The sequence below is a fragment of the Electrophorus electricus genome, chromosome 11 (assembly GCF_041902795.1).
Source record: "Electrophorus electricus isolate QZ-2024a chromosome 11, ASM4190279v1, whole genome shotgun sequence".
NCBI classification, from domain to species: Eukaryota; Metazoa; Chordata; class Actinopteri; order Gymnotiformes; family Gymnotidae; genus Electrophorus; species Electrophorus electricus.
This window is the reverse complement of record NC_137507.1, coordinates 14064654-14090000: the sequence shown is the minus strand read 5'-3', so window position 1 is coordinate 14090000 and position 25347 is coordinate 14064654. Positions and strand designations below refer to the sequence as shown.

Genomic DNA, 25347 nt, shown 5'->3' with positions numbered 1-25347 from the left:
TTTGAAATCCAAATAATGCATGATTGTGGTTTTGGGGGCGGGGGGAGTATGCAGAAGGGGTGCCCGCTGCATGCCAGTGACACACACACAGCCACACACACAGCGTACCATTCTGAGTGAGTTTTGTGGAGCAGAGGAAGGAAGTGATCCAGAGTGACTCCTTGGTGCCCTTCATGGTTTGGCTGTTTCCGGGCAGGTTGGCTTTGGAGTAGGGGAGTTTGAGGTAGCGTGCACAGTCATGAAGGTTTGTGTTCTCTTCGCACTGGAAGAAATGGTGCAGACATAAGAATTCCTCTTTGCCGTACCACTGTCTGGAACTCAACGTTTTATTCACACAAAGCAAACCCATTTTCTGACTAAACAAAAGAACAACGTGATCAGCAACATCTCATTATCTGCAAGTCATTATTGAGCAAGGACACAAAATGTTGTCATCGGTTTTATGACCTGTGCCATAAAGTCTAACCACTGACTTTAATCCAGCCCATTTGTCTTAATTAACCGACATCACAGGCCATGCACAGGCAAATGGGTGAAGGGAGAGCACTAAAACACAGGACAGCACAGTCTGTACTAGAACTGGGCCATGTGCTCTAAGGCAGAAGCGTCAAGTAACAGAACTTTCAAATATGAACCTTTATTGTTTTGAAGAATTATGCAGAATTGTCACTGCCAATGTGTGTGCTGTGTTCTCAGGTGTAGAGGCTTGTGTGTGTGTGTGCGCATGCTCGTGTGTGTGCGCGCTTGTATGTGTGTAAATAGGTTGGGCAAATCTCCCCCATGCCTAATCTTTCCATCGATTACCCAGTTCAAATGTGACTTTACTATAAATAAACTCTCATGACATTTTCTACTAGTAATCGTTCGTGCACACTATTGATTTCAAGACCCAAATGCACAAATACAATAAAAGGACATGGTCAAACCTATAGCTGACAGATGTGTCATCATTTAGAGGAACCAAGCACATTGTGATTTCTTTTTTATCTGTATGGATGCACTGAAATGATGCACTGGTTTCTTTCCAGTTGATGGTTTCAAATTACTGAGTTCTGAATGTTGGGCCTTGTTCTGCACTTGTTAACACAACAAGCACTGTTGTTAAAACAAGCAGTTGTTTGCTGGTACAAAATAAGTGAACAAAGCAACCAACATTAGAGGATATAATGAGCTCAGAAGGGAATAAGTCCAGCTATAAGTCAGCCATTAACACTTGTACTGTACATATTGGGAATATTCTGAATTAAGTTAAGCGCTTACATTGAAGAGAACACTTTGAAACTGGCAGGCTGACAGCAAATTAACACTGTTGGATCCCAGAGTGATCAAATGAGACTAAATTTACAGAGATAGTAAATTAACATAGCACAATAGTCACTGTATAGCGCAATATAGTCATTTTAAACGGGCCACCCCAAAAAATTAAGATGAGCCTCTGCTCTATACAGATAACTTTCCACACACATCAGCAGTCTTGGCCAAAGGTTTTGAGACTGAGAAATTTTGGTGTTCACATCCTTGCTTGCTTCAGTGTTTCTTTTTGTCAGATGTTTTTTGTAGATCTTTTTGTCAGATGTTTCTATGGTATACTGAAGTACAATTTATGCATTTCATAAGTTAACTTAACTTTTGACAAATACATCAAGTTTATGCAAAGACTCAATATTTACAGTGTTGACCCTTCTTATTCCAAGACTTCTACAATTCACACTGGTATGCTGGATATCAGATTCTGGGCCAAAATCTGACTGCAACCCATTCTTGCCTATTCAGTGATTGGAGTTTATCACAATTGCTGTGCTTTTGTTTGGTCACCCATGTTTTGAGAATTGACCACAGGTTGTTAATGGGATTGAGATCTGAGGAGTTTCCTGGCCATGGACCCAACATTTCAATGCTTTATTCACCAAGCCACTTAGTTATCACTTTCGCCTTGTGTCATTGTGCTCCATCATGCTGGAAAAAGCACTGTTCATCAACAAATTAATGCTGGATCATTGGGAGTTGTTGCTCTTGGAGGATGTTTTGATAGCATTCTTTATTTATTCTTCATTCAGAATAGCAAGTGAGCCCAGTCCCTTGGATGAGAAGGAATCCCACACATGAATAGTCTCAGGATGCTTTACTGCTGGCATCACGGGACTCATGGTAGCGCTCACCTTTACTTCTCCGGACAATCCTTTTTCCAGATTCCACAGTCTGAAAGGGGGCTTCATCAGAGAAAATAACTTTACCCCAGACCTCTGCAATCCAGTCCATGTACTTCCTGCAGAATATCAGGCTTTTCCCAATGTTGTACTTGGAGAGAAGTGGCTTCTTTGCTACCCTTCTTGACACCAGGCCATCCTCCAAAGGCCTTCTCCTCACTGCGCGTGCAGATGCACTCACAATCCTCTTTAGGAGTTGGTCCTGACACTTGATGGACTTTCTTGGGTGCCTGGAAGCCTTCTTCAAAGCAATGTAACCACTCTCCTTGAAGTTCTTGATAATCCAAAAAATGGTTTATTTAGGTGCAATCTTACAAGTAGCAATATCCTTGCCTGTGAAGCCCTTTTGATGCAAAGCAAGGATGACTACATGTGTTTGCTTGGCGGTAACCATGGTTAACAGAAGAAGACAATTATTTCAAGCACCACCGACCCCACCCTTATAGCAACCAGTCTGGTCTTCTAATTCCATCAGCATGAGAGAGTGATATCAGCTGCCTTGTCCTCATAAACACTTTCACCTGAGCTAACAAGAAGATCACTGAAATGATGTTAGCAGGTCATTTTATGGTAGGGCTGAAATGCAGTGGAAAATAGGTTTTTGTGATTAAGTTAATTTTCATAGCAAGGAAAGACTTTGCAATTAATTGCAATTCATCTGATCACTCTTCATAACAATCTAGATTTAATACAAATTGCCACCATAAAAACTAAAGCAGCAAACTTAGTGAAAACCAAAATTTGTGTCAGTCTCAAAACTTTTGGCCATGACTGTAATGAGGTAGCTTTTGAGATTAAGTGCCAACTTAAGCAGGCAATTCTGAATGTGTCTCAATAAGAAATGTGACACACTGACAGGAAGTACCTTGTGCACAATGAGCTCGTGCGTGCCATCAGGAAGAGTGCGCCCATCCTCCTGCATCAGGGGAACGAAGGAGAAGCCAAAGAGTTTCTTCTCCCCCTTGTCTTTTGCTGGAAAACACACACACACACACACACACACACACACACCACCAACAGCTATGACATCTCATTTGCCCAAATGGTGTGCTGCCAGAAAGCTTGTGGGAAAAAATAAATGAAAAAAATGAAAGACCTGTGGGTCTGGATCATACCCCCCTCCCCCCGCCACCAGTGGCCTGCTTCTCTGCCTTTTACCAGGCTGAGTGTGATTAGAAAAGACTTATGTGTGTTCCAGCCCTATTAGCCCCCCAACCTTTAGACACACGTGTGTGCAGCAATACGACCTGAAATCTAAACTGAATCACACTGACTATTCATCATGCTGACCATTTCTAACCAAGTGGACTGAGGTCAAAGGTCATCAGTGTTTTCCTCTTACATCACAGCCAAATGAAGGGCTTCTAAGTGAAACTGAGAGGCCTGGGGAGGTTGTTGTACATCCTTCATTTGAAACAGATAACGGTAATGTAATTTCTGCACGAGTTACAGGGAAAGAGAAACCGGAGACGGTACAGTCGGTGCAGATGGGCTGTTAGACTTCACTGCTGATGTAGGCAGAGGAATGTTGCATTCGAATGATCGCACACTCATGCGCTGGCTGTCTGGGGGAGGGCCAAGTAGTGTGCGGGGGTGGGCCCACTGGGTCTTCTTACTAGAGCAGTGGCGGAACTCGAAGCGGACGTGGGAGCCATGGAACACGTCCACCGGGATGGGCAGCTTGATCTGCTCCGCCCACCGAGGGCTATTGTTGTGGTACAGCACGAAGGAGTGGTACTCATCCTCGCCTGGTTCTCCAGAGCCTGCTGCTACGTAGCCCTGCAAGCAGGCACGCATGCACACACACATGCACGCATGCATACACACACACACATGCACACAGAGTGAAGTAGGCTGAAATGCAGCAGGCTGGCCACTGCTGCTCATTTTCAGGTTGTCCACATGAACAGGAAAACCACAGACCCGACAGCACCTATGTCTGTGTATCTGTGTATGCACGTCACAAGCGAGAGTGAACAAGTTGTTCAGACTTGAATCAGCACCAATATGATTTTCCACCGACAACACAATGATAGTCACACTAACTTTTTTTTTTGGACTGGTTATACTAGTTTATTCTATAACCAAAGAATGTAATATAAAATGTTGTTTTTGAGTGACATCTCAATAAAAATGGCAGTTCTAGCTCTTTGCAACCGGACCACATTGTTCGGACTGCTGAACAATGCACAGTGGCCTAATCAAAACCTGGATAAACAAATTACCCTGAGAATCTGTCCATCTGCATCCAGTGCATAAACGGTGATCTCCACATTCCTGGCTACGGTCTTCCCGCCCTTCTCAAATTCTCCCTTATCCAACATGATGTAAAGATCATTCCTCATTTCACCTGTGAGAGACCAGACAGACAAAAGTCGGAAGTGCTACTGAAAAATCATGGCAGTAAAGCATACATGGAGCATACATTTCTGCACCTGTGTCGGATAAGTGTTCCTAAATACAATGGCATTTGTTAGTGATAATTGTTGGAATGGCTTAAATAACAGCTCTTGTATCTGAAATACAAGGCAAATGCCAAGACTGCAGAGTGTCAAAACGTTTAGCTGAGAGCACAAACACAACACGAGCAATTTGAGTTTTCAGGTCAGGCTCAGCAGGTCATTCTGATGGTGGAGGAACACACACCATTGTGAAGGCATGCGTGACTGATATAGTTGAAGGTAGTCAGTACTAAGCTTTTCCCTCTCTTCTGTGGAATGTGTATCGGGCCTCGGCTTACCAGACGGCTCGTGTACAGGGTTTCCACCACTGTATTCAACAGACCGTCACACTGAGAAGGCATGAAGTAGAGAACTAGGCACTGACATACATAAACTCACTCTGTGAGACAACATGCATGTGTGTATCCACACTGGCGCACACAACTATAACAGCCATCAACAGGTGCCTCCTATGCCTTACTGCGGTGAATGTGCTCTCTCTCTCTCTCACACACACACACACACACACACACACTCACTCTTATTCTGACAAACAGGAAGAGGGCCTTTGTTATCATACATCTCTTCTCCTCACCCATCCACACCTTAACGTACAGTGAAAAATGCCATGCAAGCATTGTGCCTGTTCCTGGTTTCAAATTTGCATATAAAATTGGTTCAGGCCATATAACAGTACAGCTGCTCCTCAGCTGAAACGCAGTGACCTCATACAATGGTTTCATCCCACTGTGAGGAAGAAAGGGCCGCACAAAATGGACAAAAAATATCGCATTGCGATTATATTGCTACGCATTGTGATGTCGATATGACTTGCAGTATATTAAAACACACTGGAGAACCCTTGGTGCATCATTTTTAAAAACTCACCTGCGTTATTTTGGACATTATCATTTAACCTTGCTCACATGAATCATCAAAACACCCATGGAATTGCTTATCCGTAACGTCTGACGTCAGTTCAATTGTTCCCAACACATACTAAGAAATGTGATCGATTTCTTGAAGGTTGGTTTTCATATCGTGGCATTCCCACAATATCAGTATCGCAAAGGCCAATCACTGACATAGCTATTAAACAAATACCGCGTTGCCCAGTGCTCCTTCAGGCCAAGCACCACGGAGGGCAGGCATGCGCATGGATGGCCTGTTCCAGTGTTGTGGAGCATGAATTAATGTGATTTATATAAGTAGCTTTTGGGGAAACAGAGCAATGAGGCAAGAGTGCATGTGCACAGGAAAGGAAAGAAAACTCTTCCACTGCTTAAGCCACCAACACTAGGGATGGAGAGTGCATGATTTGGACCAAGAACACACGTTCTCAGTTTGACACCCCGCACTGACCGAGGTCGAGCTTCAAAGCAGGAGCTACCAAGACTCCCCAGCATACCAACCGTTGCTAGGGTAACAGACCAGTGCATAGAGTGAATTCTCAGAATCTGTTGGTAAAATGAGGGGTGGGCATTGGTTAACGAGAGTGAAAGGAGGCATAGCACACATGCACAGACACACATGAGCAGCCTGACAACAGCCCCTGGAGCTACGAACTCTATGGCAGGAGGACATACTTATTTGCAGTGAAGGCGCATAAACAAACTTGGCTGCATGGCTGACATATAAGATACAAGATACAGCACAGCAATTATTTCACCATAATATACAGGACAGCAACAAGCTACATAGAATCTCTAATGTGTACATAAAACTAATCTGAGAAGACGACACCTTGAGTTATGCAAAGATACATATTATACATACAGCTCCAGAAAAAAATAAGAGACCACTCCAATTTTTTAAATTAGCATTTCCACATGTACAGCAGCCATTCCATTCAATTCCTTCACACATCATTCTACTTAATGAGATGCTGATTTAGTGATCACCTGAACAAAATCCTGTTCTAATGAGCAACAGTATAAAAACCACTGCTTCTGTCATCACTATTCTCTTGTTATAGAACCAGCTGGATGGGAAAAGCAGTGCTAGGACTACCCAAAAAGTAAGTGTAGTCAAAATACAGCTCCAGACCATGCCAAAAGAGCTGAAATGAAAGGTTCTTAATGAGGAAAAGAAGGGTCCAATTGTAGCTTTGCTGGCAGAGAGATACATCAGGTTGCTTACATCTTGAAAATTTCAAAAACTGCGGTTAATAAGAACAAGGTCAAGCAGCAAACACATGGGACAACAACAGCTACAGTTTGGCAGAGGTGGAAAACGACTCTACCAACCGTGATGATCGCCACCTCATTCGAATGTCACTTAAAAACCGTAAGATGACGTCAAGTGACATACAAAAAGAATGGCATGCAGCAGCTGGGGTGAATTGCACAGCCAGGACGGTTCAAAACAGGCTTCTGGAGGCAGGGCTGAAGTCGTGCAAAGCTAGAAACAAGCCCTTCATCAATGAGAAGCAAAGAAGAGCCAGACTGAAGTTTGCGAAAACCCATAAGGATTGGACCGTAGAGGACTGGAGTAAGGTAATCTTTGATGAGTGCAATTTTCAGCGTGGCCCAATACCTGGTCATGTAATGGTTAGACGGAGACCTGGAGAGGCCTACAAGCCAGAGTGTCTCGCACCCACTGTGAAATTTGGTGCAGGATCAGTGATGATCTGGGAGTGTTTCACCAAGGCTGGAACCGGGCAGATTTGTCTTTGTGAAGGACACATGAATCAAGCCCCTTACAAAGATGTGCTGGACGAAAACTTGCTTCCTTCTGCTCTGACAATGTTCCCCAACTCTGATGATTGGTTTTTTCAACAGGACAATGCTCCATGTCACACAGCCAGGTCAATCAATGTGTGGATGAGGGACCACCAGATCAAGACCTTATCATGGCCAGCCCAATCTCTAGACCTGAACCCTATTGAAAACCTCTGGAATGTGATCAAGAGGAAGATGGATGGTCACAAGCCATCAGACAAAGCAGATCTCCTGGAATTTCTGTGCCAGGAATGGCGTAAAGTTACTCAACAGCAATGTGAAAGACTGGTGGAAAGCATGCCAAGATGCATGAAAGCTGTGATTACAAATCAGGGTCATCCCAAGTTGAAATATTAGCTTAGTACTGTATTATTTATAAATGAATGTGAGCTTGTTTTCTTTGCATTATTTGTGGTCTGAAATATCTGTAACTGTTTTGTTTTTTTGACCATTAGTCATTTTCATATGCTCTACAATACAATATTTTTATATGGAACAATTTGGAACCAATATTGCCGCCAGTAGTTTACAGAATAAAACAAAACTATATATATATATTAAAAAATAAACACACACGCGCACACACACACACACACACACACACACACACACACTCAAGGTCTTTAACCCTTGAGAGAATATCTGTGGGATGGTTCTTCTCAGGTCTGACAGCACAAAAATGTTTTAAAGATATAGAGGTAGTCAAAACTGTAGTGAAGTACACAAGGTTTCCAAAGAAACAGGATGTTTCAGGCAGAGGTCCTTCATCAGCTGTACAAGCAAAGTGCTTCTGAAGTTCCGGGTGGAGGAACCAGTTTCTATTAGAAAAAGGAGATGTGTAAATCATAATTCATTCATTCCATGGGGTTCTAAAGTTCAGAAAGGGTAGATCGGTTCTTCATTGTTACCATAGCAACTGGCAATGCAAACGGATATGTCATTAATGTAATGTCCATTGGCATTAAAATGCTTTGCCCCTGGAAACAACAATAACGATTGATCTTGACTTGGTGGCTGTGTTAATAAGTGTACATATAGCACATCTAAAGTGGTTGCAGTCTACAGTATGACAGATGTTATCTCTTGATGAGATTGTCTTGGTGTTTTAGTCTAATATGTAGGACATTAGGAGAGGATCATATACACACACACACACACACACACAGACACACACATATATACACACAAACACACACACACACAATGTATATATATATATATATATATATATATATATATATATATATATATATATATATATATATATATATATATATATATATGCGCTCATTTGTTTTATTCACACAACTACATGAAATTTAATAAATCTACAAATCTGTCTGTTTTAAATCTATACCATGTGCATGGATTTAATGCAATTGATTTTTAAACCCTGTGATTGTGATTATGTAAATATGTAAGTGTATTGTCTGAGGACAACACCAAAGTTTTAAAATACTAACCCCATGCAACTCAAACCTAAAATGGCAATATGGAGGAGAAACAATATACATTGGCCAGTCCTGGCAGAAGTTGACATACAGCAGAGAGATAAAGTGCCAGGCAATATCTTGTGGAATAGTGTGTACCCAAACGGACGATGCTGGCTTTACTCACCTGGCATGATGACGTCCGAGAAGCCCAGCTTCCTGGTGATGGACACTCCGCGTGTGAAAATGGCCATGTACTCCCTCCGCAGCTGTTCAATGTCCCCATGCAGCAAATGCAGAGCCACTGACAGGCCTGGAAAGATGGTAAACATGTTATTCACACACACACACACACACACACACACACACACACACACACACACACACACACACACACACACACACACACAATCTCTCCTCTCTCTCTAGTACAAACACATACCCTGTATTGTTTTAAGCATGGCATACTAACTACAGGATCAGTGCTTTCATTTTCACCGGATTCTGAATCTCAGGTCCTCCTGCTTTAGGCGAAAATCCTCATTCAACACACACTCCAACCAATCAGGTGTAAAGTCAAAAAAAGTGTGTTTCTCAAATATTACCATGCAAGTAAATTACCGTGATATTACTGTGCTAGTAAAAAGGCACTGATGTAGTGCTAAAGTTGACTGGCCTGGGGTCACTCGTGTTACCAGTGTATTTGGGTTGGGGTAAGATTTAGATTGGGATTTACATAGCAAACACACAGGACATCTTTCAAGCCTGTAACCAAATGAGAGAGCAGTAAGATAAATTTGCCAAACAGAAGCTCCAATCTTACAACAGAAATCCACTTACACAAAAGCACACACACAGCTTCACTGCGGTGATAAGGTAAATCAGCAACACAGTTACAGCCTTGAGCACTCACACAGCCTCTCCCTCAGTGTGCACTCACAGACCCTCTCCAGCAGTGAGCACTCACAGAGCCTCTCCCTCAGTGTGCACTCACAGAGCCTCTCCCTCAGTGTGCACTCACAGAGCCTCTCCCTCAGTGTGCACTCACAGAGCCTCTCCCTCAGTGTGCACTCACAGAGCCTCTCCCTCAGTGTGCACTCACAGACTCTCTCCCTCAGTGTGCACTCACAGACTCTCTCCCTCAGTGTGCACTCACACTCTCTCCCTCAGTGTGCACTCACAGAGCCTCTCCCTCAGTGTGCACTCACACTCTCTCCCTCAGTGTGCACTCACACTCTCTCCCTCAGTGTGCACTCACAGAGCCTCTCCCTCAGTGTGCACTCACAGAGCCTCTCCCTCAGTGTGCACTCACAGACTCTCTCCCTCAGTGTGCACTCACAGAGCCTCTCCCTCAGTGTGCACTCACAGACTCTCTCCCTCAGTGTGCACTCACAGAGCCTCTCCCTCAGTGTGCACTCACAGAGCCTCTCCCTCAGTGTGCACTCACACTCTCTCCCTCAGTGTGCACTCACACTCTCTCCCTCAGTGTGCACTCACAGAGCCTCTCCCTCAGTGTGCACTCACAGAGCCTCTCCCTCAGTGTGCACTCACAGACTCTCTCCCTCAGTGTGCACTCACAGAGCCTCTCCCTCAGTGTGCACTCACAGAGCCTCTCCCTCAGTGTGCACTCACAGAGCCTCTCCCTCAGTGTGCACTCACAGACTCTCTCCCTCAGTGTGCACTCACAGAGCCTCTCCCTCAGTGTGCACTCACAGAGCCTCTCCCTCAGTGTGCACTCACAGAGCCTCTCCCTCAGTGTGCACTCACAGAGCCTCTCCCTCAGTGTGCAGTCACAGAGCCTCTCCCTCAGTGTGCACTCACAGAGCCTCTCCCTCAGTGTGCACTCACAGAGCCTCTCCCTCAGTGTGCACTCACAGAGCCTCTCCCTCAGTGTGCACTCACAGACTCTCTCCCTCAGTGTGCACTCACAGACTCTCTCCAGCAGTGTGCACTCACAGACTCTCTCCCTCAGTGTGCTGAGCAACTGTGGGTTTATGAATGTCACAGAGAGGAGGATTCTCCCTCTGGCTTAGGAGTACTGCACCCAGCTCATGGAATGACTGCATTCTCTTTCATCTGTGTGTGCACACACGCACACACGCACACACACCTCTCCTTATTCTGAAACGATTAGAACAGTACATTAGTATTCTGGTTGGCACCAGTGCTGTTCTATAGCTTAGTTCTCTTCTCAGAGGAGGCTGGGTGGCTGATCATCTAACACTACCTCTCATTAGCCAGCAGGTTACTCAATCCAACTGATCCCCTTATGTCCTCCCCCCTTTTTTGTTGACAGTTCTCTCAAAATGATGACATATCATCAAATTGCATGACGAGCTTTTCAAGTAAGCCTTTTTGCCAACACTTCTCCATTGATAAGACTGTAAAGTTCTACATAGGGTAGTGTAAGCTCAATAAGATACCCTCTCATACAGTTGGCCTCCTATAATTCATAACATGCTGTATTTTCCCGTGAGTTGCATGAGGGTTGCCATGACCCTGGTGGTATGTAATATGTACCTGGTGTGTTATTGTGTAACAGCAGACTTCAGCCACTGTGCCCCAAAGCAATGGTGCCTGTTATACTGAAAGGCCCGTGCTGTGTGAGCCTCTCTTTATGCTTGACCGCATGCCACGCGCTTCATCTTCCAGGCTCTGCAAGGACTTTCACTTCTCTTTCCAAACCGGTAATGTGTCATGTCACGCTATCCAATTTAAGCAACTTGCAGGCACAGCAGTTTAGTGCCATCTAAGGGAATTCCTGAAGTTTGAAAATATCACTGACACTTTTTGATGAATTACAATGTAAGGGGCAGTTACCATGGTGAATTTTAGCCACTGGGATGAAGGTCTTGTTCTTACAGTCTCAATCGAGTGGAATAACTTTAAACATTTTACAAAAAAAAATTTCATTTGTAAGCTGGCAAAATACTAGCCACTCTGTCAGTCTGTAAGAAATGTCATAGACTCATACAAGGGAATGCAACATTCGTACAGTCTGTCTGTTCATGACCAAAGCTGTAAGGCTTTAGTGGTGTTGTCCTAATACATTCCTGGCTGAAGGCTAAATGAAGAAGCAGTGGCTGGGTAAAGCCAGTACTCAGCCCAGTCCTGTCTGGCCTCCAGCATCATGTCTGATAAACGCGTTTTAATGACATGGCCTCAGAGAAGTCCATACTGAGGATAACTTAATTAATGAGTTAGCGAATGCTGCCTATTGATCATGCTGGAAGGTTCGGTGTGTGTGCACTAATTATTGACTGAAACCAGTCACCATAGTGGAACAGAAACAGAACACACACACACACACACACACACACACACTCAAATTGCATTCTTAAGCACCAAGGCCAAGGCACTCTAATACATGTGCTGTCGTGCAGCCACATGCAAGCTCATTCACACATGCATAACCAATAACGTGCCTCAGATTGTAGACACACTTTTTTTTTTCAGACACTACAATGAACTCATGTTGGATATAAATAGGCAACATAAACCTTACAGGAAATTGTTATTGTTATTGTGAACTTCTCACCACATCTCAGGGTAAGAACAATACAGCAAACTGACGCTCCATTGCAGAGTTAATCTACAGAGCTAAAATGGTTGGTGAACGTCATTGCTTTGGGACGAATATGATCTCGAAGTTCTTTCCCCACCAAGTGTCTAATACGAATTAATACAAATCATTCGCCCATCGACTGCCATTTGCAGAAATCATACTTTCATTTATTTCGAAAGAATCATTCAATAGGAGTTTTGAGGTAGGCCTACAAGATTTGTTCACCACCAGGTGCGTGCTTTGTTTTGCAGCAGATAAGGGCGCCGAACACATGCCTTTTTGTCAGTCGTCAAAATTAATGTGCTCCTCTCTTTTTCCTCGCGATTATTCAATATCCGGCTATTTTCTGATGCTGCGTGCGATTGGTTGGGTTTTTGAAATGCCAGCAGATGCTCACCTCCTGCACCCGCTGCACTGACATGTTTTCAGCCAACGTTGCACACCCTGCCCGCTCATTTTGCTGCTGTGTACCTACGGAGCACCTACAGATTTAATCTATATGAACGCGATGCATGCGTGAGGTTCTCTGACAGCCTAGTTTCCTTCTATGCTACTCCATCCACTCGTACCTCATACAGTACGAGGCGCGCATGCTGCTGCTAGGGGATCGTTAGGAAAGACCTCGCTGTGTACAGAATTCTTTAATAAGGGCAGTGAGAAACTCCATAGCAACTCAATCATAAGTCTGCCCTGCCACGCACTCAATCATTTCAGGAATATTCTTGGTAGGAGTCTGGAAGTCAGTGCTGCTCTTACCTGTGTTGGATCCGGAGAGATTATATCGGGAGTTCACTTTTTTAATGATGTTGTCATGGATCTGATTCCAGTCGCTTTCTGTATTGCAGCTGCAATTCAATGTACAGAATGACATTCAGTACATTAAATTACATTACTCAGCACATTCATTTAACAAATTATACATAACAGCTGCAAGAATCTTAATAGAAAATTAAATTGTGTATGTGTGTGTGTGTGTGTGTGTGTGTGTGTGTGTGTGTGTGTGTGCGTGTGTTTAAATGGGGTCCATCTGCCCTCTTCAGTGCAATTTTGGTCAGGCTAATAATGTGTATATACCAGTCTTACACCCTCAAGATACTGTGGCTAGTATGTGGTTGTACATTTGATATGTGTAATCCCAGCACATGCCCAGAGAAAGGAAACCATCTTCCAAGAACCAGATTAAGTTTAGCCTGGATTAAATAAAAAAAATGATAAAAACCGAAAAGGAAAATGATTAATGAAAAGTCCAACCTTCCTCTGAGGGATGTGAGACATTGACTATGGCGTAGCCCTAAATTAATGAGTTTGATGATATCCTGAAGATGCTTTTTAGAAGTAAAAGAAGCCACAGTTTCAATGGTCTTCCATGGCTTCAAATACAACACAGAGAGGCTGCATGTACTTGTGTCTGTGCATGACAGAGGTGCACTGGTGACAGCAGGCCACTCACGTGTAGACCTTCAGGAGATGGTCATCTTTTGAGTCTGGGGTGAGCAGATCAGCGATGCTGACCACCGCGCAGCCAAATGGGCGTCTATACTGTACACTGCATGTGTTCTTCTTCTCGCCAGCGCCCATGCGTCCTGTGAGCACACACACAAGCATGCATATGCATGCACGCAGTCACACACCACTATCTAATGTCTACAGAGTCGTCAGCACAGTGACAAAACATGATAAATGTAAGCAGAGAAACGCAGACTCACCAATTCTAATTATGTGAACAACAATATATACGTCTTTCCTCAGGTCACTGCTCCCCAGGTCCTGGATTAAGCCAACAGAGGGAACTTTAATGAATGCCGAGTGCTGTGCTGGCATGCTGAGCCTTCTCCCTTAACAGCACTATTCCCAAAACTCTCTCAACACTCACCACGAAGAGTGTGCAGTGTCTCTCTGTCTTCTCTGAAGACTTGGGCACTCCATTCTTGTTCAGCTTCACAAAGAACCTTTCACTGGAGACAAGAGGAGAGGGGAGCAAAGATTGAGTAAAGAGGCAGCAGAGATGATGAGGACCAATGAGGTCCCAAGCGACCACAAAAGCAGGGACAAAGTGATTTTGATACCCGCAGAGCCTTCAACAAAACAAATTCTCCCTCTCAGCCCGCAGGGATATAGAGAAATTGTCGCAGCTCAAGAATTTACAACATGGCATTTTCAGGTAAACACAATGCAAACCGCATGCAGAGAAATTATGACTGAATTCACTATTTCTGTTAAAATATTCCTAGAGCTCATACACCATTTCAGTTTTTCAGGACGGATGTTGACCTGTCTAGAGCGCCACACAGATGCCAACCCAAACAATGCTTTTGAAATAGGCAGGAGAAACGATATGACAACAGAAATGCTGAGCTTTTTTGGAGTCAGCCTTCCTAATAAAAACTTTAATGAGTTCACAACTGCTGGGTGAGAGAGAGAGTGAAGCAAATCTGCATAAAAAATGAGGTAAGCCTTCTGTAAGCAGTGGTTTTGGAGTCCTAATTCCTCTATTTCACCACAGGGGGCTGGTTTAGGACACACACACACACACACACACACACACACACACACACACTCACACACACACTCACACACACACTCACACACACACTCACACACACACACACACACACACACACACACACACACACACACACACACACACACAGTCCCTCTCCCTACAAGTGGCTGCATGAATCAATTACATAACTTTTACACAGTTTGATAAGCAGAGGAGAGCTGCAGAACTGGAACACCAGCTGCCTGTTCCAGCTGACATCATACACGGCTGCTAACTCTGCTCAGGGATACCACGTCCACCATACTAAACACTTACACAGGCACAACACATGCACATACATGGCTTCCACACATACCCACACAGCAGCTAATTAACTGGGCGCCGCTCCCAGCCTTCAGCCAAGCCTTCAGCCAAGCGAATAAAGGGGAGGCCACAGAGAAACACGTGACCTTATCACCCTATATCGCCATCCCGATTTCCATAACTGAAATGCACATTCCCGAAGTGCCGCTGCTGGAACTCGAGATTTCCTCCTTCGACGCTCAGACAGCAGCCGTGACCGCGATGATCTGTGTGGTCGCAGCACGATAAATGAAGCGTGGCCCGAAGTGCTCCCCGCGCACACGGCTGAGTATATTAACCGTGCCACAGAGCGCCCCCCTGGGAGCTGAGAAGGGGAAGTCATTATCCCGAAGGCTCTGATATCCAGCACCACGCAACGGAGAAGCAAGGCACGGAAGGCTCTCTCAGCCGCCCACTAACAAACACACACCTTCCTCCCCACAGTTGTCTATATTACAGGCTCATACACTCTGCCCTGGAGAGCCACAAGCAGCCAGGAACAGCCCTGCCGCAGAGAGATCTAAGAGTAAATGCAGCAATTTCCAAAGGAGAGGGAATAGACAAGCCTTTGGAAGAGCACATTTGTAACCTGTTTCTGCACCACGGCTCATCACAAAGTAGTAGCCGTGCGCCTACTCAGACTCCCCGGCATCTGCTAGCCGCAGACCAGAGCAGGTGTGGATGCAGCAGCGGCTGGCCCGGATGGGGCGGGAGTCATCATATCATCTAGCTGCCAACACAAAACGCATTCTGTAGCAGGGACAATATTGAACTGGAAGCCAGTTAGACAGCCAAGCAGCCAGGCAGACAGTCCTGGAAGAGTTGCATTAGCGCATTCTCCTTCAGGACAGGTTCTAACATTCATGTACAGCTGGCAAGGGGAAACACACCAGCAGAACTGCTCCACTTCCCCTGCTGCAATCGGTAAATAACCACAGAGGGAAGACAAAAACCGCTTCCCCACATACACACAAGCACACACAGCCCTTTGCCAACAGACACATGGTGCAAAAACCCCTTTTTCTTTCCAAGCTGAGAACAATTTCTAAGGTTTTACATCACTTCTTAATCTGACAAGCCACTGCACATGACACAGGCAGAAACACTCACCCACTTTGAGGAAAATGAAAGCAAAGCCTTCAACGACTGCTTAATTCCTGAATTCAGAACATGCTAAATAGAAACTGCAACCAATACTTGGAAATTTCCCTTGAAATGAAAATGCCAATATGGCATAAGCTCCAAACAGATCCAAAGTGGCAATGCAAATGGTGCGAGACAAGTAAGCAAGCATTGGGGCGGAAGCATCTTAACCTCCAAAAACCTTCCAAAAACCTTATTAACCTTCCACTTAACCCTCCACTCAACCTTCTTGTTAACCATGCAGGCAACCGTTCAGTCAACCAGGTAGTTAATGCTGCTATGAGCTCCATAGGTGGGATCTGGATGTGGCCCTCAACCTTCACAAATCCTCTTTTCTTACCAAGCTTTCCGATCGCCTGTCATCAAGTGCAGGTTACAGCGAACGAACTGCACTGCTGGTGAATTTAGCCACGCGCATGTTTTAATGCAGCACAGCGCTCACGATAATAAGACCCCCCGCCCCTCATTGGTGATGACTGCAGCTGTCAGTTATACCAGAAAGAAGGTCAGGCTGCCATGCCTGGGGCCACAGTGTCCTATGCAGCAGAGGCTGCAGTCATCTGCCACCCCGTTCCTCTCTTTCCCCAATACAAAGAGGATCTTTGCATGGTTCCTGTGTTAAGTTAGCTAAATGCTTTCTATTATCTGATGATAAAAAGCCATCATATAAACCAAACAATGATGAGAGAGATTTGGAGGTGATTTATTAGCTAGCAGCAGGCTATTGCTAAAAACAGGCCACCCCCACCAGCAGCAGACAGGAGATGGGTTTTAATGGAGGAAATGTTTCAGAGCAAGCTGGGCTGAGGTGCTTCTACAGTCTGCTTAATAATTTAGTTGCCACAATTACAGTGCTCTTTGGAGAACCTCATATAATCACATTGAGCCTGGTCCTTTAAATGTTGGCCAGATTTAGCAATTTTATGCCAAATCTGATGGGAAGTCTTTGTGCTGCATTGCTAACATCTGACTGTACGCAGGTTGATGCTCAAGTCTTTCAGCTCTCTGTCTCATTTTAGCATTTTGATAAATGAAATGGTTCCATTTTGATAAATGAAATGGTTCCATTTTGATAAATGAACAGGCTCCATTGTGTCATGAGTGCTGATTGTGTCCTGGCTCACCTGAGGGGCTGGCTCTCTCTACTGTCGTAGATATAGAAGAAGACATCCAGTTCTTCGCCCAGGTTGGAGCTCATAAGGCTCTTCATGTGGACAAACAGGTGATGCGTGCTGGCTGGGACCGACGATTCCTTTTTACGGTGCCGATGTTCCATCTGAGCATGAACACACACATGTACGCACGCACGCACGCATTCACGCACACAACATAGGAATGAACTCTCCCGCCAGCACCCGGCAGCATGTCGGGTGTTAACAAGGCCAAACAATGCTGGCCAGCCCATTCATTCACCAAGCCGCTTCACTTCCATGGCATCTCAGGAAGCTGGCCGGGAAAGGAAGCCAACAATGCATGCAGACATGTGCAGTGCTCTCTGTCTCTGTCTGTCTCAAACCCCCAGAAACACAGGGGTACAGGGCCCAGCATTTTATTTCTTTAATCAGAACTGTGTTACATATTCCCAGCAGGGTCCCATTACACTCGGCTAAATCTAATTTGTTTAATTTAACATGCCACTCTGTTATTTTGACACGGGGGAGGAGGGTTGCAAGTCAAGAGTGCATGCACACGCACGAACAAGTGCTGGCAACCCTTGCAAATGTGCCTGCATGATGCCCATGCGCACCCGTTTGCGTGGCATATGAGCACCCGAGGTGGGGGGTTGGGGGTGTTGTAATTCTGGGCAAGCTGAAGCTGTCACCCGGATACCAGCAGTAAGGAGGTACTTTTCCACCACGCATTATCCTGATCGCACATCTCCCAAGGACAAGGCCACAAGTGTGATGTGCTTTATAAAAAGACCAGTGGAGCTAAACATATGCCACGGTCCCATCCTGGTGTGCCTCTCTATTCCTGCTTGTGTGTGTGTGTGTGTGTGTGTGTGTGTGTGTGTGAGAGATAGATAGAAAAGAGAGAGTGTGGGCGAGAATGTGTTAGTGGGGAGGGAGAGAGAGAGAACGAGTGCAGAAAGAGTAATGGCCAACTTCATCCAGGCAAGACTATAGTCTCCTATTCTCCAGATGGCCTGGAAGAGCAATACCAGAGTGCATGTCCTCCTTATTCAGTCACCATACAGAGACGAGACCGGGGGGGGTCAGAGAGACGGGAGGCGAGAGAGGAGAGAAAGACAGCAGGCAATCAAGACAATCAAGGATGAAGGAAGTTAAAGAGCCTGCAGATATTGTGTTAGCTGTTGTGTTGCCGTCATCCACAGTGAACAGGCTTATGTGATAAATGGGTGAAATTCCACCCAAGATTTCCTCCCCTGGCTGACGGCTATGGGCAGACCATTGCACAGAAGCCTCTGACCTCTTGGTTTTCCACCCACCTAACTAACCATAACCAGGTCATTACTGCCGAATGGCAACCAAGCACTTGCTGGTTATATAAATAAAAGTTTGGGGAAAAAAATAAAAATTGAAGGTCAGTTTGCATAAGAGGATCTGAAACTGCACTGACGCATTATATGGTGCACAACTTCCCAGTCTTTTATGTTCCATGTTGTATCTTCCTCCCTTTCTCCTACCTCATGCACACATGCACAGACTAATTAAAGTATGTATGGGCACAGTGTGTGACCTGTTTAGGACCTGGGCCGTTCATCACACTGTACTGAGTGTGTGTCACCGTTAATGAGCCCAGTCTAAAAACAAACACAAACACTCACCCGCATGGCCACTCAATCACAAACTTCCAACTGGAATTCCTGCTAGATACAACTTGTCCTGAAAAACCTAAGTTTAAATCTGGATTCATTCATGTCTATCTGTGGCCCTGAACTGGAGAGGTAAAGTGGCATAATTCTCTCTGACAGTGGGCACTGCTAGGGCAAAGGAAATTCCACATATGCCAAATACTCACACGTGAGCATTTATACTCAAAGTTCTTTTATTTGGCATAAATTACATTGATGCATACAGCTATATTGTCCTGTGTATATGCGTGCATCACAGATACATCCCATCAGAGCACCTGGGGCCATGCTGGACACCTGGGTGGGGGTGAGTGATTGGGACCGACTTGCTCTGCACAGCTGATTCCATTACAGCGACAGCACTGGACCCTTCCGGTCATGGATAACATACGAGGCATGGCTCCCCAACGCAACTCCATTACGCCGTGCTCGGGAAACACAACAAACCCCCCCCCCCCCCCCCCGCCCACACGCACACACACACACACACACACACACACACACGTCAACAAGCACCCTGGCCCCCCCACTGGCTACCTCTCGCATCCATAACGACGGTAATTGCCTTTGTGTTGTATTGTCACCTTGTCACCGAATTACTATAATTTCCCCCCTGCTCTGTTCCTCTCCATAATGGAGATGCATTAGGCTTTCCTGGCCCAGCCTCTCTGGCTCAGCGGAAAGGGATTAACTGGGTAAATCGTGCTCAGAGGAAATCTAGTGACAAAGCTACGGTCCCCAAGGTGGTGGGAGATGCAGTCACCGGGGCAATGGGGAGGTGGGACGTACCAGTCTATAGAGCTCAGTGATGCTGGTTTCATCAGGATCTACCATGCTGAACTCATTTCTGGGGACCAGGTCCAGACCCAGTTGCCTAGAAGAGCCAACACAAGCAAGCATGCATTAGAACACATGCTCATGCACACACACAGCTCTGCATTAACACTTGTCTACATCACAGATTAGAAACCCACTATTAGGGCAAAAACAAGGAGTGACAGAAAGAACAAGAGAGTCACTCACTCATTGCCCCAGTCTAGGCGTGCAGTGATATGCTGCTTAACATCCCTCATGCGGTCATGGGTCAGGTGACCCACAAGCACCTGCCGTCGTAGATCCAAGATCTCATTCATCACATGCCACAGCCTGTGGAATAGATCTCCCTCATTCTTCTGCAGAGTGGAGAGATGCAGAAAGTTCAGACACAGTGTCAGGTATGAGCCCAGAACACAGTGTCAGGGTTGAGAAATGTGGCCTGCTGACTTGCCAGATCTTTCCAAAAACACCTGTGTGGTCATTTCATTTCCAATCCTCTGCTTAGAGAGTTTCGAATGTGCAATAAACATCACTCGCACTGAGAGATCACACGACTCTCGCAGTGTGTGTGTGTGTGGGGGGCACAAGCCTTATTTACCACGTAGAGCTGCTTCCACATGGTGCCCCACTCCCGAAGCGTGGCTGTCATCTCTGTGATAACCGAGTCCTCTGTGGGTACAACCGTCTCAAACTGCCTGCGAGTCCAGAGCAGGATAGCACCGAATTACATACCACATGTCATCACCAACACAGCCATATCCCCTGGTAGCTAAATCCCACCATGTCTTGCTGTGGTACGTATGTACGACTGGGTTAGAGAGCACATTCTCTTTAGATCCCTATTCTCTAGCCAGAAATGGGAAGTGAACACGGACCTAGAAAGGCAGACAGCTGGCCTCTGATTGGCCTAGTGGCATTATGTTTATTTAATGTTCTTGTTTGTGAGTGGATCTAATAAAGAGCTTCCTCTGCTTTTACTCACCCTTTGTTCTTGATATGAGCAATTTTCAAATGAATATAGCTGCTTGGGAAAATCCCCTGCAGAAGAGTGAGAGAGAGAGATCAAGACAGAGAGAAAGATAAAACTATATGGAAAAGACAAAGCAGTGAATGAAACCATGCAAACAAGGCATGGTTCCCCTATCACACATAATACAAACGCATAGGACTGGATAAGGCTTCTGCTATCCTTAAATTCTCACAGTAGGTTGAGAAAGGGAGAGAGGAGGGGGAGAGAAAATGAGAGAGAAGGATAAACTGAGAGTGTCCATTCTAAATCTAAAAATAGCATGTGAACAGAGAGTCTGCAGAAAACTCTTACTGTCTCTCACTGACTTACTTTGGCATTAGGGTTCTTATGGACGAAGCCTCTGTACCAGCCTGCAGAGACAAAACATTCGCATTTCCATGTTATTGGGACGTTTAGAACAACTTATCGCTGTTTTTTCTGTACCCATTCCTGCTAGAGTCATCAGACAATAGGATGCAACACAACAAGGATGTAGGGGACTTTACACTTCCAGATATATATATATATATATCTGTACCCATTCCTGCTAGAGTCATCAGACAATAGGATGCAACACAACAAGGATGTAGGGGACTTTACACTTCCAGATATATATATATATATATATATATATATATATATATATATATATATATATGTGTGTGTGTGTGTGTGTGTGTGTGTGTGTGTGTGTGTGTGTGTGTGTGTGTGTGTGTATGTGTTTATCTGTAACGCCATTGTGATGGCTCTACTGAAGCCCACAACACTCAGTGACTGGAGCCTCCGGAGTCCAGAGAGACAGCTGAGTGAGTGAATCATGAAGAGAATAGGCAAGATCAGCACTGAATATCACACACACACACACACACACACACACACACACACACACACGTACACACACGCACGCACATGCACACACGCACACACACTACTGTCAGCAGTCCCTTTTCTGGGTGTTACAAATATATACAGAGAAATATAAATAAATATAAAGCTTGACATAAGGCCACTGTGAATTACATGGCACACTACATATACACATATCCATACAATACTAGTGTATGTATGAATTATAATTACAGTATTAACCATCAGTTAATTTTAACACATTTTTATATATTATATATAGACACACACACACACACACACACACACACACAGAGTATATATAGGTAATAGTGGATAGGAGAGTGTCACTGGACAAACTGTAGGAAGCAAACCAAAATATATAAAATGCCAAAGTAGGCTATGGGTGTTATAGTACTGCAATAAACTGCATTAAATGAGTCAGCGGTGTGTGAACATGATGTGGGTAATTCCTTCACTGTAGATTATGCCAAAGCAGCCCATCTACTGCGAGATGTTTCGTGTCCTTGACATGATGAGTGAGCTCTCCAGCAGACAGCCAGCTTTAAATCACTCGACAACAGGAAGTCAGAAATGTGCGCACCAAAGTGAGGAGGAGCATGTCTTCAAAGAGTGGAAACAGGAAATGTGAGGAACGCCTAAGAAGAGCTCAGGTCACAGAGCTACGAGGCCAGCTCTGTCTGTGTGTAAGTGTGTGAGATGGTGTGCGTGTGTGTGTGTGTGTGTGTGTGTGTGTGTGTGTGTGTGTGTGTGTGTGTGTGTGTGTGTGTGTGTGTGTGTGTGTGTGTGTGTTCGTGTGTTCACGCAAGAGAAACGGACAGAGGCAAGCAATGGAAACTGCAGCTGTATGTGTGCCACAAGAAGGCATTCATCAGCTAGGAGACATTAGCACAGAGAAGGCTCCGTGCTTTTGGAGGCAGGGGGTGGAAGTAAACAGGCAGTCCAGGGAGGTGAAGAGGTGGCTGGGCTGGATCCAGCTGGAAGCTCCTCCCCTATCTCCAGCATGGATCCTGTAATGGAGAACCTAGTTGAAGCAGAGAGTTTGTACCTTCACATTTCTCCAGGATCTGCACGGTGTCGCCGATCTCCAGCGGCAGGCCGTGCTGCACCATCCCCCGAAAACTGGCCAATACTGCAATACACACACACACGCACATGTTCATGCGTGCGCGCACACGCACGCACAAACACACACACACACACACACACACACACACACACACACACACACACGAAAGGAAACAAACGGTTCATAAATCATTCCACTCATTTCTATAGGAAAGCAGGTTTCAGTGAACTCCCTAACCAAGCTGCTGAGATGCACGACGTGCAGCGTCTGCTAACGACTTGCTGCTTGTAGGGGCGTGGTTGCCAGGTTGTGCAAGGGGTCTGAATGCAGTAAAAGCAAAGTTCAGATGAACTTTTGGAGTTTGCATGTTCTGCAAGTATGAGTGCAAAGAAAATGTGAGCCAGCCAAGAGAAAAAGATGCACTCCGATAAGGCTGCAGAGCTGAAGACAGGGAGGCCAGCACCACACTGGAAACTGACTGCTCTCTCAGCTGAGGGAAGGATGGGGATAAATGGGTGGAATAAAACAGAGAAAGGGATGGACAGAGCAGTAGACTGGGGGAAAAGGAGGTCTGAGTAAATACCTCCTTGGAAGATGGAGAGAGAAAGAAAGAAAGAAAGAAAGAAAGAAAGAAAGAAAGAAAGAGAGAGATGAAGAGAGAGAGAGAGAGTGCAGAGTGAAACAGTCCTTGCTGTCTGAACAGTCAGGCTGCTGCAGCTTGTTCTGCACTCAGAGGGGACTGAAGGCCCAAAGCATTTAATCTGGCTACTTTCCCTACAGCAGGGTAACTGCTCAGGCATGGCTTTTAGAGCCCTCCTTTATGGGGCACGGTCCAGGCTGCCATACCTGCGCAGTACGTTTAACCTACTTGGGAATTTCTGCCTGCGCAAGATGCAGATGGAAGGAATGTCAGGAGTTGTTCCGGATTGGAGCTGGAGACCATTTAATTATTTTACTGCAGTCAGCTCAACTCAGAAACTGAGGTTGTTTTTACGTTCTGTATTACTAAAACAGATTCTGTGCAACTTTGGACACAATCAATTTATGAGGAAAAGTGAATTATTAATTATATATGAACATAAAGTATGAATTGCATTTTATTTGGTCTTCTAAATTGAAATAGCACTGAACCACACTCCCACCCACCACACCTGCATAGATAATTACACATTCACACACACACACACACACGCACACAAAGAAATTCACTTGTTTTTGTCTCATCAATAAATGAAGTCAGTGATCTGTCTCTGAATCCCAAACATCAGTGAAGCAATCTCATCCTTCAGCTGCACTCTGAGAAACGTCCCCTATGCTTGTTCATGGCTGTCTGTCTCTGTCTGTGTTCTCTCTTGTGGTCAAACTAGCTGTACAAGCAATTTTACAGCAAAATGTTGAGCTTCCTTAATGTCAAACACAAATAAAGTATACTACATGAGTAAAATAATATATGGATGAAAATCGGAAAGTATCACTACTACATTTTACATATCAAACTGAACCAGGAATAAATTAATATACATCCCTAAAGAGTGTGTGTGTGTGTGTGTGTGTGTGTGTGTGTGTGTGTGTGTGTGTGTGTGTGTGTGTGTGTGTGTGTGTGTGTGTGTGTCTGTGTTTTGAAGGTGAGTGGGTATGCTCCTGAAAGTCAAGATGGGACTGAAAGGACTAAATTTTGGCAATAAAGTGAACTCATGATAATGGTCTTTCTTAACAGCAGGCAATCAGGGAAATCCACTATGAAATTTCACTTTGAAATTCAGGAGCCAAAATATAGTAAGCCCAGTGCATGAATACTACTATGCTAAATGAAACTATAGCATGCTAAATTATTCAGATGGAACTTCAGATTTTGACAGGAAGGTTTAATTTCTTCCTGGTATTCCATATCCCAGCTGTTGTCTATATGCCAACAGGGCTGGCCCACTTCCAGTGACAATGGCACATGATGCGTGTTGTAACAAGAGGGTTTCTTTCCTCAAATACCTCAGTTAAAATACTACATGACAGGGCCATATAGAATTAAACTGCACTGGGAAAATGACTCAATGCATATAAAGTGCTTCTCTCTCTCTCTCTCTCTCTCTCTCTCTCTCTCTCTCTCTCTCTCTCTCTCTCTCTCTCTCTCTCTCTCTCTCTCTCACACACACAAACACACACACACAAGCACTGTAGATTCATACTTCAGAGGGTACTTCTAATCATATGCCTACTGACAATTTCATTAGAGAAGTGTCTAGCCAGCACTCTGGGCTTGAAACTAAACTAATTTACAAGGCTAACTTCAAAATACTCAAAGCACATTTGTGATGCTGAATTCTCCTGCCTTAACGCAAAATGAACACACAAAAGCCATGCAGCATGCATGCACACAAAAGCAGCACAAGACATACACAAGCATGCACATGTCTGCCTAAAGA

The 25347-nt window shown here is 44.9% G+C and overlaps 1 protein-coding gene across 6 annotated transcripts in view; it reads right to left on the bottom strand.

Annotated features, from left to right (window-relative positions):
* Nucleotides 1-25347, bottom strand: part of dock4b (dedicator of cytokinesis 4b) — a 72749-nt gene that overhangs the window by 30990 nt on the left and 16412 nt on the right. For all 6 annotated transcript variants that reach the window (XM_035528052.2, XM_035528054.2, XM_035528053.2 and 3 more), the window contains exons 2-17: nucleotides 22907-22990; nucleotides 21322-21362; nucleotides 20965-21020; nucleotides 20581-20677; nucleotides 20190-20338; nucleotides 19956-20040; nucleotides 17476-17627; nucleotides 14237-14318; nucleotides 14070-14130; nucleotides 13814-13946; nucleotides 13120-13208; nucleotides 8986-9111; nucleotides 4433-4557; nucleotides 3824-3986; nucleotides 3073-3179; nucleotides 109-262 (exon numbers count right to left, since the gene is read on the bottom strand). In XM_035528052.2, coding sequence (XP_035383945.2) covers nucleotides 109-262; nucleotides 3073-3179; nucleotides 3824-3986; nucleotides 4433-4557; nucleotides 8986-9111; nucleotides 13120-13208; nucleotides 13814-13946; nucleotides 14070-14130; nucleotides 14237-14318; nucleotides 17476-17627; nucleotides 19956-20040; nucleotides 20190-20338; nucleotides 20581-20677; nucleotides 20965-21020; nucleotides 21322-21362; nucleotides 22907-22990 — 1704 coding nt within the window. The remainder of the gene's footprint in view (nucleotides 1-108; nucleotides 263-3072; nucleotides 3180-3823; nucleotides 3987-4432; nucleotides 4558-8985; nucleotides 9112-13119; nucleotides 13209-13813; nucleotides 13947-14069; nucleotides 14131-14236; nucleotides 14319-17475; nucleotides 17628-19955; nucleotides 20041-20189; nucleotides 20339-20580; nucleotides 20678-20964; nucleotides 21021-21321; nucleotides 21363-22906; nucleotides 22991-25347) is intronic.